The following is a 16,375-nucleotide window of genomic DNA, read 5'->3' on the forward strand; positions in this document are numbered from 1 at the left end:
ACAGATAACGACCATCAGACTTCAATAACACGCAGCGTACGAAGTGTGCAACGCGCCATGCCTCTAAACACGTCTAGTTTACTCAGCGTGACTACCCATCCACTCACTGATCATACCCCCACAGCCCCCGCAACAGTACCAGGCCCAGTACTCGATCCAGCTTGAAGCTGTGCAACATCAGCGACAATCCCATCTGACTCATCGCCATCGATGACGGCCGCAGCACTCGTAGTTTTCCTTTTGGAAGTCGGCGGCGGAGGCGACTGCGCTTTCTTCGTCTTCAAGATCTCCATTATTTCTGAGTGTGTGATCAGGCATTAGCAATGGCTCGACCAGGGCCCGCTGCGATGTTCTGACCTGCGTGGGTCATTTCCTCATGGCCTTTAATGCTCCTTTTCAGAGTAACCCAGCGTCTCTGAAGTGCGTGGGCACTCCAGACGTTCCAGTGCTCGTCGGGAAGCTGCTTCCAGTCAATCTCACTGTCGTCTCGTACGTTCATGGAGTCAACCCTGAAAACAACGTATTAGTGCCACCGGGATTTAGACGAGATAAGCCAGACAGTCTCGCACTTGTGGACCAAAATATAGGCGTCCATTTGACTCCACCGAGGCTTTTCGCCCATATTTTTAATTTGCAGTGACAGTGAATCAGTCCTATAGGGAAAATTTAGCACGCTACATATTCTTGCTAATCGTCAAACATACCACTTGATTCTGCACTGTTGTCTACCGCGTCTTCCGCCCATGCGCTGGCTAACCACTCCCCAGAATATATCGTTATCCATGTCCTTGCCTTGTTCGATCGTCATCTCAGTGACAATTCGAGTGAGATCTTCTTCCTCCTCCTTCGTCCAAGCACCTGCACACAGTGAAGTTACGTCAATGTCGAGGCTTCAACAACAAGCACGATGAATTGCCTGTCTGGCGAAGCTCGCGGTTCTCAAGGTGATTGCGATACCTGTCCCGACAGTCCGAAGACATTCGACCAACCCTGGCGCTGACTTTCTCCCATTGCTGGCCAAGCTCACGAACGGCACTGACACAACACATTAGCAATGCACACAAAGACAAATCCGATGTTCTTACTCAACGAGTGCAACATCCTCTTGTGGCATCCATTTCCCCTGCTGTTTCATCGGGTGGTACGTCCTGCGAACATGGTGATAGACTGCAATTATCGGGCGTAAATGCAATGAAGATGCTGATGGAGGAGAAGAATGAGTACGCGTTAGATAGGACGAAGACAATACAACTCGCTGATTTCTGTCCAGAACTCATCGCGGCCCTTCTCCTTGGAGAATATCACACCAGTCAGCTGGCCAGTGGTTAATCCCTTGTTCTATTCCGAGTGTAGGTCAATAATATCGGCTCTACTGCGTGATTGAGGACTCACGACACGGTAATTCTCAATGGCAGCCGTAAGTTGTGCCTCTTCGATAGCGGAGAATTTCCCCTTCTTATAGACGAGGCCTGTGATCAGACCACGACACGTCAGAGGCTAAATAATCACATCCGCACAATCGTCCCTACCCTCGTTCTTCACCATCTCGGCCAACTTACTAGCATTCATCCACACATGGGAGAGCATATGCGCATGTTCCGGATTATCCACTTCCACCGGAGCAGGAAGTGGAATGTTTTTAGGAACAGGCGGCGCTGACTTCTGCTTCGGCGGCCGCCCAAGAATTGCGTCCGAACGTGCAGGCGTATTTTTCACGGGCGGAGGCGCTAGCAATGGGGGCGGAGGATATACTAGTGGGCCATTGAGTGAAACATTCGCAGCCGCAGCGGCGTCGCCCAGTGACTTCAGAACACTGGCGACCTTAACGAAATCGAGATCCTGCAAAGCTCGCAGCAGCTCTTCGCTGGAAGCAAAATTTAAGTCAGGAAGAGGCTGCCCTGAGGGGTCGGGATACAATGGTGGCGGATGGTGGGGGTGGCCGAATGGGGGCGCGTGGCCAGGAGGAGGGTACGCATACGCTAGTTCTGGGGGATACTCCAGGAAAGGATGAACACCTGGATCATATTGCGGAGCTCCAGCCGGTTGTGTCTGATCCGATGTAGCAGACGCAGCAGCAACGACGGCAGAAATGAAATCCGCTGATGAAGTGGGTAGATCCACGTCGGGAGGAGCGATTGAACCGGAGGAATCTTCTTGTCGCTCCTTCCCCTTACTTTTTTTCTTCTTCTTCGTCACTTGTTCCACAGGCTGCACCTCAACCAAAGGAGCTGCATCGACAGCCGGCTGAGACACCTGAGTCGTATTTGTTCCGCTGACCTGTTCATCCGAAACGGCATGGGATTTGCTCTTTTTCTTCTTCCTCACGGGCTTTTCCGCCATCGACTCGGCATCGTCGTCCCCTCGTGCACGCTTGGATTTCGCAGGCATAGCAGCATTGTTCGCATCACCGACGGCTTGCTGAAGAGCGCGTTGTATATCGAGCGAGAGAGAAGCAGACGCGTCTTCAGACATTACGATCGCAGAGGTGTTTAGGGTGGGTGGGCGGTAGTGAGCGGCGCGTCTCGACTCAGAGCGCGCCACTTGCACTACAGCCACGTGCACAACGCACGCGAACTCGATATAAACTTGAAGTGAATCCAGCAGATAAATAGATCCGTCATCCATGGCCACCATCGCTGGACATGGATACATTCTATACGTAGTCTAGTTCAGTTGAAGAAAGCGTCTAATTTAACGCCGATCGTTCCGCCTCTATAACTCCAAGAACTTCTCTGTAGTCTCTCTGAAAATCTTGACTGCCTTCTTGAGCGTCTCCAACTACAACAGGGTGATTAATTAGCTGAATGGGCTAGTGAGGACAATATCGACGCACGTCTTCATAGCTGAAGCTCATCCGGAAATGACCAGTGCCCGGCTTGAACTCGGTATCGTTCGCTGCGAAAAAGCTTCCTGGACAGATGATCAGCCCGGCTTCTCCGAGCTTGTTGCATAACTGCAGCTCAAGACTCTGCTCGTCTTCATCCTTGAAAGAAGGATGATTCTCAAAGTAAATCTTGACCTGCACGCCTCAATAATGAGTCTCCTAGAACCACCGAAGAGAATGACTACTAACCCAGAGGAACATTCCTGAGGTCGGCGGAACAAAGCTGAGGACTTTCACGCTAGACTTCTTCTCAGACATGAACTGATTTCTGGGTTTTGTGTACCCATCGTAGACGTCCCAGCCTTGCCACAAGGAAAAGTCACTTGTGGACCGCTTCAAGTCAAATTCATTGGCAAAACAATCAACGAAAAAGTCGCGTCTCCTTGTGTACTGGATCGCAAGCCCTGCATCGTTTAACTGTTGGCAAAAGAAATGCATAGGATTCCCATACGCTGGACGAACCCTGGAGCCAACGGATGTACCCATCATACTTCCAGTTCAATAACAGCTGCGTGATCAGCGACTGGACAATGAATGATCAGCGGTGAGTCTAGATGGTATCGTCTATACTCTCACCTGTCCAAAACCACACGGGGCTTGAGTGGATGTCTCTCCTTGGCGTTCCAACCTCTCCGCAAATAAAGGACTGCAAGTATGCCATCCGAGACGTGAACCCGGTGCAATGTACTGTTGCAATGATCAACGGCGGCCGATGTGGTGAGCGTATGAATGAACGTACCTTAGAGAAGGTGTCGAGACGAATGACACGGCCCTGGTAGTCAAATCTGCACATTTATCAGGATTTGCCATCAGTCATGAATGAATAACGGACTTCAGGTAAGTCGGAGCTAAGGTCTTCAGGAATTGCGCCGCATCAATAGCGTTATCAGAGTGAGACCGGCGCTGCGATTTCTGGACATATTCTCCGAACTGCAGGAAGTAGTAGGGGTCATCTTCGCAGATGATGATATCTGGGACGAGAGTACTGAGTGCCACGGCTTAACATTGTGTTATATCGTCTGGACTGACCATATTCAACACATATATCGTAAATTTCCTTCTTCCGCTGAGCACCCATGGTCTAAATTGCCAACATTAACGCGAGTTTACATGTACATCTGCCTGACTCACAAAGCCGCATGGGTTCTGGCCGATTGGGACGGTGTACATAACGTGGGGACTGACCCCAACCATCAGTACAGGTCGGATACCGAGATGTAAACGTACCGCTTGAACCCGCGTGCGGATTCATCCCACTCAGATAAAACCTTACGAAGGTCAGTACTGGTCATGCCTTCCTTATCCATAGCAACAGGGACGGGTTGCAATGCAAATGGCCGAGCACCGGCTACTGCTGAAGGATAGGTCCATTCTTCTGTAAGAAACCCTTCTCCGGGATTACACAGTGTCTGCAGAACCCTGGACCAGCTACGTTAATTGCAATTAGTCACATTCATGATCCACTCAGAGAAGAGCTTACCCGTCTGTATTACCGACATGTGCCATAATGGTATAGTCGCTATACGCTGGCTGGTAGACTTTCTCAACAAATTCCTTGATGAATCTCTGAAGCTGGGGAAGACCGGTAGCAGTTCCATATTGCAGAGCAATGGCCAAATTGACATCATCAGGCGAGTCGGGATACTTGGGTATGCTTATCGGGGTCGTCCTCTCCTTCGGTGTCCCTCTGCCAAAGAGTTTCCATATCCATGATAACGATGACTCCTGCGGAGCATTCTTCAGGGAGAACGACTCCGGGATGAGGGCTGTAGAGCAGCGTTGGCGTCAACCTACGTAAACGCAACCCGCGACATACCATCGGCTGATATACTGGCGAACGGAAAGCATGCTTCATTGGGGAGGCCTACGTCACACTTTCAATGTTACGAACCTAGCGAGACGCGATGACACTTACCGCCTGCAAGGCTTATCACGCCTGGACGTCCGAAGAACTTGGATAATGACTTCAGAGGGGAAGGTCGTCGAGCACGCGAGAGGTCAGAGAGATGGTGTGACAGATCAATGGCCTTCTCGCGCTTCTCGTAAGACATTGAGCTCGAGACCTCTGCACAGGAATTAATGGTCAATCTTGCTGGACACAACCAACTCGAGACGAGAGACGTTCCTCCTGTGGTAACTCGTTCGAAGACGACTCTGAGTCGATCTGCGGACAGTGACTACTTATCGCGTCTCCCACAGAATTCAGCTTGCAACGTTGTGCAGCATGATTCAGCAGGCACAAGTCGCCAAAGATAGCGGCACGCAGCCGGCACCATGCAGACCGATTATATTCTTCAGATACACGCCGCGGAGATCGATCTCGTACAGCTGTTTATGTGCAAGCGCTAAGCTTCGAACTTGGACTACGTAATTAGTACATGACATAGAACACACGGTGGAATCGTAGAATCCACTAGAGGGGAATAGTAATGACCAAATGACAGCTAAATTCAAAACGTTAGACGTTTCTTGACGAAACTCACCTCCCGATCTTTGTTCACGGAGCAGCACTTTAGTGTGGGACAAACGACCTAAACCAAATGCAGAAGCTCAAGCGCTCGCTCCGAGCCTGTGTGCGAATTGACTGCTTGCCCAATTCGGCCTAAGTCTGTTTGTTCCGCACTAAACCGCTGCGCCACAAACAAAAATCGGGAGGTGAGTTTCGTTGCAAAACGTCTAACGTTTTGAATTCAGCTGGAATGCTATCTGTACTCAAAACTCTCACTTTATAATGCCGAGGTGGGAAAAATTATGTAGTGTCTGGTCGAGGATCGGAAGGGTGTGACGATCACCTTGCTCAGCAATGCCGTAAGCGCTGGACATTATGGCGTACCGTTTGTACATTTATTGTTACAGATTTATACACACATCGAGGGACCCCATCTACCTTTAGTTCTGACAGTACTAGCGTGGAAATGGGCGACCAATGCAATTGATTGTCAGCCCATTGTCCTTCCTGGGAATGTACCCGCAGCATCTACGACACGTTTTCAAGGCGCACACGAAACGCATATATAACAACTTACGGAAAAAGTTGGCGTAGCTTTGGGGATGGAATCTGGAAATCCGAGGATCTTGACCGAGCTAGAAGATTTGGAACACTTGCGGTCAATTTTCGCAAAGTCTAGTTATAGTGGACCCACTGCGTCAAACCATCCCCTGTTATTCGCATAAGTTAAGATCACACACAGTCGGTCAAGGTAAATAAGGCGCACTTAGTATCATGTCTTTCAGTGGAGAAGCGTTCATCAAGTTGGGACCGAACATGGCCATTTCCAGGTCTGACAGGAGCGAGAATATGTCGGAATATTGCATTATGAACGCATAACAAAAGTTGTCCTCGAAGAACTGTGGGTCGATTCAGCGGGTTGTGTAGGATCATTGCAAATCGCATGCTGCGTAGTCCCATATCACTGAAAATCAGGTCGCGGAACTCCCAATCTCGAATACCCACAACAGTGCCCCTCGAGAAAGTGCAACGAGGCGAGTGATGTAGCGCTTTCCTTATTCACCGGGACTAACAAACAGCGAGACAGAGAAGGCCAGGAGGATCCGAAGCTGTGGAAGTGCAACAAACCCGCAACGAAGGCGAACTCGCACTCCGAGGAATTCTGCGTGAGGCGCTCTAACCGAACCTGGTATTCCTTCTGGAGACCTAGAGAGTAATGCGTGGCTTTCTTATGAATCTTCTCTCAAGTTAGAATAAATGTTTCGGCTTCTTCGGAGACCGTCTTGAATGGAATCAAGGTAACATTCGTGCTCCCCATTGTGTGCGGCTCGGAGCCAACAGTACTGGACACGATTAATGGAGCTGGTACAACCGGTGGCACAGAATACAGGACATACTGAAGTTTCACACTTCCTGCTCCCTTTGAGGGATCAGGAATGGCACATCTTCACGTGGTTCAGACGGTTGAAATAAGCATACGAGGTGGGCAGTGACATGCGTTATTACCGACGGAAATACGTCAGGAACAATGTGGTCTTGCATGCTCTCTCCTAGTCCAGGATCATCATCCGGGAGCCCACTGAGAAGTCCCCCGTGGGAGTTTTTGAGCTACGATGATTGCGCTATGGGTGCACGGGCGAAGGATGATCGAGAAGCGAAGAAAGTCTGGCATGTTCCTGCAAGTGTGAAGGAATGGCAGATAGTGTGATTCGCAGCGACCTACATTGTTAGATGGAAGCTTATCCACAACGATCGATACCTTTGTGTCGCCAGGCGGGCAGGTGTTATCATGCAGCGAGCTTGCTTCGATGGTCCCGGTGCAAATTGATTGAGAGCCCTAACGTTCAACCTTCATGCTGCACGTCCAGTCAATGGGTTGTTTTGGCTGTGCGGCTGTGCGTGTCATTGCAAGACAATAAATGACACCGCCTGCATGACGCCTCATCAGTTCTCAGACCGCCTTTGCCTCACATAGTGTAAGTAGTATAGTGACCCAAGAAATATTGTGTTCAATATATCTCACTCACAAATGATTCCGACGGTCCCTTTTTTTCCGCACAGTGTTTCAAAACATTCTATTCACGAGTAAGGCTCAGGGTAAAAGAGTGCACGCCTTTGGCCCTACGCTAAATATTGCCTAGTTCCTCATACTATCCAGACAAGTGTCGTCATAGATCGATCAACTAACATGCCGCTGAGGGGCATTGTATTAGCTGAAGTGTCATGTATTATACGCTGAAGACGTACGCCTCAAGTCAGAGAATGTGAACCAACCCATACACCAACCCATCCTTCCACACATATAGCCGTACTTCGCGCACTCGTTACTACGCGTATTGTTAGGATATTGAAATACTTCGCAGAAGATCCTACAATGTCTGGATGTTCAATCGATCAGAAATACGATCGAGAACGGTAACTCGAGGCTCAGACGAACCTCAAGCGAAATAGATTTTCATCCTAACAAGAAGCGCGATGGACGCAGGTGCGCGGAGGTCGGCTCCACGCTGGAAGGCTCGCAGGGGCCTCTGCACAGTCACTTCGTGATGATATCTTAGATATACACTAGAAGCTCTGTTGATACTAGGACGTACCACAGTCGCTGTTATGGGGAAAGCCAGGGAATCCACTAAAACAAACCCTGCGACCAGGGCCTTTATATGCAAAGTGGTGGGCGGAGATGAATTAGATCAGGACTCGTCTCTCTGGGCCATCCTTTCACAAATGGACACGGATCAACACGATTGAACCACACGAATCTGCGGTGCCGATTGCAGCTCTGCGAATCGAAATGTACTGCAATTGTCATCGCGATCATCGAGGCGCGCGTCCAAGTATGAAGATTCGCATGTCTACACAGAGTAAAGTGGCGAGTGGAGCGGCGTGCCGCAAGAATCGGCGCTGCTCAACAGAATGAATCTGGATCAGCGTAGAACGCAACGCCGAGCGGGCGATGGATGTTTAGGGCAGGGTGCATACTCCATCTGATTCACCGACGCCCTCAGGCTCGAGGTCCAAATCGTCTTAGTCACCATCACCCATCTTGCTCACAGTCGGTCCTTGTCCTCACGCAGGAGGAGGGAAGGTAAAGGGTTAGTTGGAAGAGGGAAGAAGAGAGGTAGGCCGCAGCAACACCGTTTGCGTGCCCATGTGGATTCATGGCCCCTATATTAGGTTCAGGATATCAAGAAGTGAAGTCAGAATGGCTTACCAGTTCAGCAGGAAGGGGTGTTTCAAATGTGGAAACCGTTCGTCCTTCTCAGCCATTTTCAAGCCGTCGTATTGACTTGTTGTCTGCCTGCAGTCGGTCACATCGCCGAGAACTGCCCTTCCGAGCAGCGCCTCTGCTACAACTGCCGTCAGCCTGGACATGAGTCATCTGCTTGTCCTTCTCCCCGCTCAGTGGCACAAAAGCAGTGCTACTCGTGCGGGGGTGTTGGTCACATCCAAGCAGAGTGCCCTAGCCTTCGAGTGCAAGCTTCGAACCAGAAATGCTACGTGAGTTACCTCGTTTTGTTTTCCTTGTTATGTAGTCCTGATCAGAAATGGTAGACTTGTGGTCGTCCTGGGCATTTTGCGCGCAACTGCCCCAATGCAGCTGCTGGCAATGGTTTTGCCTCACGTATTCCTCCGCCTGGACGGGGTTTGAACACCTCCACTATCCCGCCGGTCAAGTGCTACCGATGCGGAGGTCCCAACCACATGGCTAGGTTTGCGGCTTGCATGTATGTCTCCATCTTCAGTATTCACAAAGGCTGGTTTGTAGGGACTGTTTAGCTGCACCCGGCACCACTGTCGATTCCACTGCTGCTACTGCCAGTGGAAATCCAAACAAGAACAAAACGTGCTACAAGTGTCAGCAGGAAGGACATGTGAGTCGTCAATGCCTAGAATTACCCCAAGGCACTATCCTCATACCCCGCCGTAGATTGCGAGAGATTGTCCTGAGAATGCCGAATACGCGACTTAACTAAGAGCTGACCATGTACCAAGCTAGGGAAGTAGGGATTCGACTTTTTGCAGACTAGCTGCAAGTTCGATCGAGAACCCCGCTGTTTTCGACCTGCTCTATTTATCCATATTTCCTGTTGTCTTGCGTGAGTGAGCGTAAGCGATGCCTTTGGACTGCCGGCGTCGACCAGGTATCGACGCAGTATATTTATTTCCTCGTCCTCATGCTGATGTTTTATAGCGTTGTGCCAGAGGGACAAGGTTCCGCAGGATCATCGCGATATTCTAACCGCGCGGAACGTAGTGAATATAACTGCCTCACGTATGTAGGTCCTCGCTATAATCCAGGATGTTACGGTGGTGCTCAACGCAGTTGCGAATGAGGTGCGTCAACGTGGAGCCGTGGGTTTGGGGCGAACAGAACTTCGAATCCACCTTCACGGATTTTAGGTTTGTCAGCATATTTAGCGTTTCCCCTGTTGAAGAGCTTTCCGACATATCCAGTAGGTCACTTGTTTCTCGAGATGGGACAACTGCATTCCGTTCTTGTAGATTTCAGCTTACACCCCATCGTCTCTATGGTGCCCGATCAACGTGAGGACTCCAGGATGCATCCACAGGTCGGTCACGATTTAGATTCACACTGTCAATAGTGGATGGCGACGATATAGAAGTGTGGTCCACGCATGCATCGCGAAGGTAATGTGAGTCTGGGCATTGACAAAATGATGTGTCCTGATTTCAAGAAGGACTGTTCCGTCTGTATCTCGGTGTCAGACAACTGCATGCAGAAGTCCGTCTTCCCGTGGAACATCGGAATGGTCTGCGGAAGGGCGAAAGTGTGGGAAGTTATAAACAGGGCACTATTCACTGAGAGTGGGGACAGAAGTATCTACTACCTTCTCCATCCCAAATCTCCGCACAGAATCATCCATGTTCCTCGGAGATGTCGGATCGGCGAAGGCACTTTCTAGCCTCCCAGAATTTTCGACTTCTGCCTTGCCCCACAACTTTCTACCGTCGGCAAGGTGTCGAGGAATTTGGACGTTCGATGATCCTGTTGGCAGAAACTGTCCACTATCAATGCTTATTTCCCTTCTGGGATGACGCGTAGATGATTTGGACTTTCTTGAATGTCACGAGGAATCACAGATCGTGTCGGAAGCCCATGTACTCGTGAGTCACTTCTGCGCAGATCAACAGCACTAGTACTAATACAGGGTATGTGTAGAGCACGGAGGATCTTCATGATGAATATCTGCTTATCATATGCAGTTTCTCGAGTGCTCGTGGAAGGCTGGACGCAACATTAATTAGTGTGCTTCTTGCTGCTCCAATGGCAGCTTCCATGCAGCCCAATCGCCCTCTAGCTCGGATACTTTCAAGTTCCCCTAGTCTTAGTATGTATCTGTTCAATAACAGCGGTGAGGTGCGTTTTTCTCCGTGCGAGTCCGAACGATGCTATCGATGCAGGGTTATTCTTGTAGTTGAATTGGCTCGAACTCAGTGGTGACAAGCTCCGCGGTGGTATATGCGGATTCCGTTAATTACAATTCAAGTCGTATGGCGTTGGGCTTTCTATCGCATCCATCGGTGCCTTTCAGAATACTCCGTATGCAATCGTGCTCAATCGCTAGGCGCCTACCGTGAACTACAGCTGTTCCGGTTTCTCCATATGCTGTTCCATCAGCAAATTACGGTAGTCTCCTTGTCAACGTGACCAGCGAGCGGATCCCGAACCTTGCCTTGTAAGTCTTCCTTTGTAAGTCGCCATCCAGGGTACATGCATCCCGTTTCGTCGATACGCTCCGGCTATTCTTGGGGAGAGTGTCGAGCAACTTTTACGGTGTTTAGGGAGGTAATATGTCCAGCGTTACTTTTTGGCCGACACCCTCATTTCTAGCGGTATAAGAGGCACGGGTGAAGAGCGGCACTCCCTCATCTACTTCTTCTTTCCCTTAGTATATCGCAATACCGGTATGTCCCTCCTTATCCGTTCAGATCTCAAGTTTTCATTCAATGTCACCAGTATCATCCCTGTTTCTCCTACCGCGACGGGTCCCCCACGCTCGTTCACGTTCCATCCGTTTCTTGTAAGGCTGTACGATGGCCTCGCCTTGGGTGAGCTCTTATGATACTTGGGAGACATTGAATTGACATTATCTGACACAGGGTGGAGACCTCTTTCGAGATCCTTCATCAGCCTGACACGATGCGGGAACGCGACCATTCGTGGGTGATTCCAGCAGGGGGAGGTCGGTGCACTATCCTGTCACTCCATTTTAACACTAACTTGCGAATCAGAGATCCGGTGGGATATCGCCATCGGAGGCCCATGTAGTGAAATTTTATTATACGTGATGTCTCGCCGCTACCTTTGGGTCCTCCATTTGATGAATTACTTGTATGGTCTATGGACTGTACATTCGGTGTTGCGTAATTTGTGTCACATCTAGGAGACGTAAATTCACTCGTTTATTCTTCGGTGTAATTGTCTTCCGCGAGATGGCCTCAGCTGAAGCATCAACGAACCGTCAATTTACCTGTGAGCGGCACCATTTAGATGCAAAGTTCGCTGATGTGGTGAGTAAATGTTACATCCATGCAACATGTCCGTGTGAGTGCAAGATGCAGGTAATACAGTGTCGTTCGTAAGGTATTCAAAATATTAGTACGGACAAGAGAATTCGCGTACGAGGCCCCATCTCACTAACGCAAGGGAGAATTATCTACTTTTCACCCGGACCATAAAGCTCCATGCACCTTCGCTCAAATGCCTGCACCATCATCTTCGAAACCTGACCAAAGAAGGCTGCTGACACGGCAGCATGTACGGGGCTAGCGAACGAGAAGGCTAGGTCCAGAGTCACCAATGTAGGTCCATTCTCGGCAACTTCTGCGGTCTGAGGCGAAGATGGGAGTAGGGTGGACAGCGGACGCCTGCCACTGAGGTGGGGTGATTGCGGAGAGGCTGGCTGAAAACGCCACATCGTATTTAACGCATTGAACAGTGGAGTGGACGTCGATGCTACAACCTAGCCGCATGCACCATGAAGCTGTCACTTCTCTAGGACCACGAAACACCTTACCTCGACTGACTCGTTGGGTCTGCACGTTACGCGACTATTGTATGTCTCTTTGAACGATAGAAACCCGACAGTAAGTTCCACTTCCATGGACTGGGAATGGGAGGACGCCGATAATGTGGATGGAGCAGCAGGCGAACGACTCAAGATCCGCGTTGACGTGCAAAACGGCAAGAAGTGAGGATACGAGTTCACATCGGAAACTACATCGTACAGCTGGCTCGGTGTATAACTGAGATTCAACTACGTCAGTTAATGCGACCGTGAAATTGTAATTGCCACCATACGGAAGAATCTTCCTCTCGTTGTACCTTTGAGGTTCCTCGTTGCTTCCCCGAGGGTCTGAAAATGGGGAGAAGGACGACAGGTCCGGAAGAGTGAAGATGGATCTCTGAAGCCTGAGGTTGCTGCCAGTGGTGTGCGTAAGGCGAAGCAGGAAAGACATATGGTATTGCCTTTTCAGTTGGAAACTAGATCATGGGAATGCCGGCCACACGCTCCGCTCGAACATACTTCTTCTCAGTTTCCCATATGGTGGATGCTCTCCGTCTAGCTGTCAGGATGTCGTTCTCGTGATTCGCTTGTAGCTTGCTTGTATTTCTCAAGACACTGAGGCTGCAGCTGGCTGGGCTGTACCACTAGACTGCATTACATACTCGTCGCAAACTTTTGTCCTCTCAGATAATCTCCCACTGCGCGTCCTGCGAGACTTGACATACGCACCATCTCTGATGTCTAGCCATGAATACTTTGACGGCATTGGAAGGTACAGCACTTCCGTCTGTCATGTTCAGTTCCGGTTTTACAACGCCTCCTAGCAATCAGCCATTGGAATATGTAGATGCTGACATGGGTATTCGTCAAGCCCGTGAGGCCGAAAACGAGGATATACACCACCCAGACTATGTTGACGCCGACGACAATTTTAACGACAGTGACAGAGACCACTTCCCTTCACCCACAGCTGCTCGTGATTCGATCGCTTCCAATGGGGACATCCATGGTGACCTCAATGGAATTATAGAAAATCGAGAGAGATCATTGCGCTCTTACAGGCCAGACCGCGACCGACATCGAAGTAGTGCAAACAGGGATTACTTAAAAATGCTGGTGAACGAGGAGCGTGGAAGCAAACAAATGCGGAGGGTGCTTACTGCTGCATTCGATAGACTGGATGTCGAGACACGCCGAGCTCAAGAAGCGGAGCGTCGAGCTCTTGACATCGCTCAGCGATTCAAAATCGTCAACGATGCAAGACTCTCTGCGCAGCAGGAGGTCAACAGAGTCAAGGAGGAATTGCATCTGTACAAGCTACAACTTTACAACGCTCAGGGTGAGATTTCCAGGGGCTCAGAGATTTTAAAGGACGTGGAGGCTCAACGCGATGACGCGGAAGCTGCGGCCGCACGAGCTCGTAGTGCCGCTAGGCGATTCAAAGAGCAGCACCTCATGACACTGGCGCGAGAGGAAGGCAGGAGGCAAGGCTATCAAGAAGGCGTCAGGAGAGGCTACGAAGAGGCGCGGTTGAGTCAATATCGCGGGCGAGATATCGATGCGAACGCCCCTGCCGGCGTGATTGTAGATGATGGGTACGGCTCCGTGCCACCACCTGGAGGTGGAAATATCTTTGATGACCTTCCAGATATATCGTTGAATCTGCCTTCACCTCCTCGTGGAGTTATTCCATTGGCACCGGTTTCAACCGTAACGGAGGAATCTGGACGTCTTGCTATGCCACCTGCTGCACTGTCCTTCGGTGCCGGAGCAGAAGGTTCTCGCTTTCGCGAGAACATTGCGAGTCCAGTGCCATCGACCCTCGATTCACTCTCTGGCAGACCACTCTGGCCTCTACCCCCTCCTGGAGAAACACCGAAGCACTTTCGCCCGCCAAAGCTGCCGAACACTGCACACTCTCCTCATCGTCCATATACCCCACTTCCAGACGGCTATGTGCCGTCCGCGGACGCAGACAATTACATCCACATACCACCTCCACACGAAGTTGGGCCTCTACCTCCATCCGTGTTTCCTCCGCCTTCGACTGCACTGTCAACGATCACTTCGCTCGACTCAGAAGCAATCCGTGCGCCACCTCGTGTATCATTAGACCGTGCGGAACCCCGCGTCCGTGATTATGCGTACACGCAGAAGCAACGCTCTTCACCGCGTTCGTTGGCCGAATCGGTGCCATCAACTACTATATCACAATTTGACCTTCTTAGCTCGCCCCGTCATGCAGCTCAAACTCGAATGTTGAGTTCAATCCCAGAAGTTTCGACCTCCATGGAAATGAGTCCAAGTGCTGAAAGCCGAGCCAGAAGCAGTATCATGCCTGAGCCTCTGGTCTTTCCTACTCCTGTACAGGGCCCGGAACATACAGAAACTGCGGATAATTCCAGGTATTCCGATCCTAGTGTACTGGATGATTGGAGACGGACAACGGCGGACGAGGTTGGTCATAAAGCTGTCTATCCTGGAAAAGCACTAACTTCGAGGCTATGATAGCTGAGTCGAAGTAATTCAAGATCCTCACGCGGTCCTTCTAGGCGACCCTCTGCTGAGGTTGTCGCACCGTCGCCGTTGCATAGATCGTCTTCGGCTGGTGGCACCAGACCGTACTATCCAGATGCTGATGTTCCAACGACTCAAGAAAGGTCACAATCTGCGCATCCCCGCTCGGATGCTGGTTCTTTTGTGTCAGATAGAGGACATCGGAGTACACCGTCAGGGGACGTCACGATCACTGTTCAGCCTCCGGTATGTACAAACCTGAGAATGTCTTCGTATATGACTATAATTCTGCATCTCTGTTTCAGTCGGGCCCAAGTTCTGAGTTCTCTCCCATGGGTGCAAACTCACGCATGTTGTCGCCGAGTTCTGCCAATAATATTCAGCCATCATCTCAGCCTATTGTTTCCACTGTCCTTTATGAGTCCTCGACGGCGAATACACCTTCAACGGGAATGCAGTTTACTAATCCTGTCGACAAATTTCCACCCAGATTCATTCCTGCTCGCTCGGGTCCGTCCGTAACATATCAGGATACTACCTCGCCTTCGTCTCGCGTTCCCAAGCATAGCATTTATACCGACTTCAACATCGATCGTCACAGTTCGTCGTCATCTTCCGCTGACCTAATTACTGGTTCGCAGCCTGATCGACAAAGGCGACGGCGGTCAGGCAGCCTGACCAGCAGCGATGCTCTACGCTCCAAAACACCGGTTGGGCGTCCCCTGTCGGCAATGGGGAATACGTCAGCCTCTCCCAGTAGGTCTCAGACCCCGAATCATATACAATACGTACCTGCCCCGGCACCATCGAGTCGATCTCATACCCCGAGCCGTTTGCAGTATGTATCTGCACCAATTCCGCCAGGCGTGCAATACCCCGAAGGCTTGGCAGACAGCCAGAATGCACGTAGCTCGACGCCTGGTAACGCCGGGTCAAGTGTCTTGTTGCCATCATCTCTGTACGGAAATATGAGCCCTCGCTCCTCAACGTCACGGCTCTCCGTACACCAACGCAGCTTCAGCCTGAACGCAGGCTCGACTCCTGCCGCTAATCCGCGGCCCTTGTCGACCGCCCCTCCACCGCAGTTGCGCCGCGTTCCCTCCACTGGGTCTATCTCGAGCGCGGTCTCTGGGCAGTCCGAATACAAACGTTACGATCGCCGCGACTATGCCGACCCAGCGTACTTTGCGAGCACCGAGGATTTACAGTCACCCAACACGAAGGCCAATACCAGAACAAATGCTACACTCCCTGGCGTGCCTTCGCCTGCCCGATCTTATCGAAGTTTGAGGGATTGAGAAGACGATGTTCTTTGAAGGAGAGGATTGTGATGATGTAATGACGCATGATGAACGTATCTATCTATACTTATGTCCAGCGGTTTATCGTAGGTGCACTATCTAATGACAATTCTTGGACGCTTCGTAACGCAAGAGGCATTACGCATTATGCACCGTGTGGGCACCACGCCGATTGCGGTGTACGGTGAGAGTC

General features: G+C 50.6%; 6 protein-coding genes across 6 annotated transcripts; 2 read left to right on the forward strand and 4 right to left on the reverse strand.

Annotated features, from left to right (window-relative positions):
* Positions 1-110: 110 nt before the first annotated feature.
* SCP_0210430 (hypothetical protein) lies at positions 111-2,472 on the reverse strand (the record flags this gene model as incomplete). Its single annotated transcript, XM_027754954.1, has 9 exons — positions 111-298; positions 358-509; positions 570-653; positions 705-858; positions 917-1,035; positions 1,086-1,200; positions 1,257-1,338; positions 1,393-1,469; positions 1,530-2,472. 9 exons carry the CDS (start codon positions 2,470-2,472, stop codon positions 111-113), a joined length of 1,914 nt encoding a protein of 637 aa, XP_027610755.1.
* A 240-nt stretch (positions 2,473-2,712) lies between these two features.
* Positions 2,713-6,199, reverse strand: SCP_0210440 (Aromatic amino acid aminotransferase; the record flags this gene model as incomplete). The annotated part of the gene is made up of 18 exons (XM_027754955.1): positions 2,713-2,778; positions 2,834-3,019; positions 3,074-3,288; positions 3,347-3,407; positions 3,461-3,571; positions 3,624-3,669; positions 3,717-3,855; positions 3,914-3,965; positions 4,016-4,064; positions 4,112-4,312; positions 4,365-4,650; positions 4,701-4,748; positions 4,800-4,949; positions 5,006-5,048; positions 5,718-5,861; positions 5,911-5,968; positions 6,028-6,043; positions 6,100-6,199. The coding sequence occupies 18 exons, from the start codon at positions 6,197-6,199 to the stop codon at positions 2,713-2,715; spliced, it is 1,971 nt and encodes a 656-aa protein (XP_027610756.1).
* A 377-nt stretch (positions 6,200-6,576) lies between these two features.
* SCP_0210450 (hypothetical protein) lies at positions 6,577-7,124 on the reverse strand (the record flags this gene model as incomplete). The annotated part of the gene is made up of 5 exons (XM_027754956.1): positions 6,577-6,676; positions 6,731-6,778; positions 6,840-6,883; positions 6,946-7,009; positions 7,057-7,124. The coding sequence occupies 5 exons, from the start codon at positions 7,122-7,124 to the stop codon at positions 6,577-6,579; spliced, it is 324 nt and encodes a 107-aa protein (XP_027610757.1).
* A 1,411-nt stretch (positions 7,125-8,535) lies between these two features.
* SCP_0210460 (Zinc finger protein) lies at positions 8,536-9,303 on the forward strand (the record flags this gene model as incomplete). Its single annotated transcript, XM_027754957.1, has 5 exons — positions 8,536-8,581; positions 8,638-8,831; positions 8,886-9,043; positions 9,100-9,205; positions 9,262-9,303. The coding sequence occupies 5 exons, from the start codon at positions 8,536-8,538 to the stop codon at positions 9,301-9,303; spliced, it is 546 nt and encodes a 181-aa protein (XP_027610758.1).
* Positions 9,304-12,013: 2,710 nt separating this feature from the next.
* SCP_0210470 (hypothetical protein) lies at positions 12,014-12,815 on the reverse strand (the record flags this gene model as incomplete). The annotated part of the gene is made up of 3 exons (XM_027754958.1): positions 12,014-12,319; positions 12,374-12,602; positions 12,658-12,815. 3 exons carry the CDS (start codon positions 12,813-12,815, stop codon positions 12,014-12,016), a joined length of 693 nt encoding a protein of 230 aa, XP_027610759.1.
* A 286-nt stretch (positions 12,816-13,101) lies between these two features.
* SCP_0210480 (hypothetical protein) lies at positions 13,102-16,179 on the forward strand (the record flags this gene model as incomplete). Its single annotated transcript, XM_027754959.1, has 4 exons — positions 13,102-13,136; positions 13,189-14,821; positions 14,876-15,127; positions 15,187-16,179. 4 exons carry the CDS (start codon positions 13,102-13,104, stop codon positions 16,177-16,179), a joined length of 2,913 nt encoding a protein of 970 aa, XP_027610760.1.
* Positions 16,180-16,375: the final 196 nt, after the last annotated feature.

The sequence above is a fragment of the Sparassis crispa genome (assembly GCF_003851025.1).
Source record: "Sparassis crispa DNA, contig_000001F, whole genome shotgun sequence".
Classification (NCBI taxonomy): Eukaryota; Fungi; Basidiomycota; class Agaricomycetes; order Polyporales; family Sparassidaceae; genus Sparassis; species Sparassis crispa.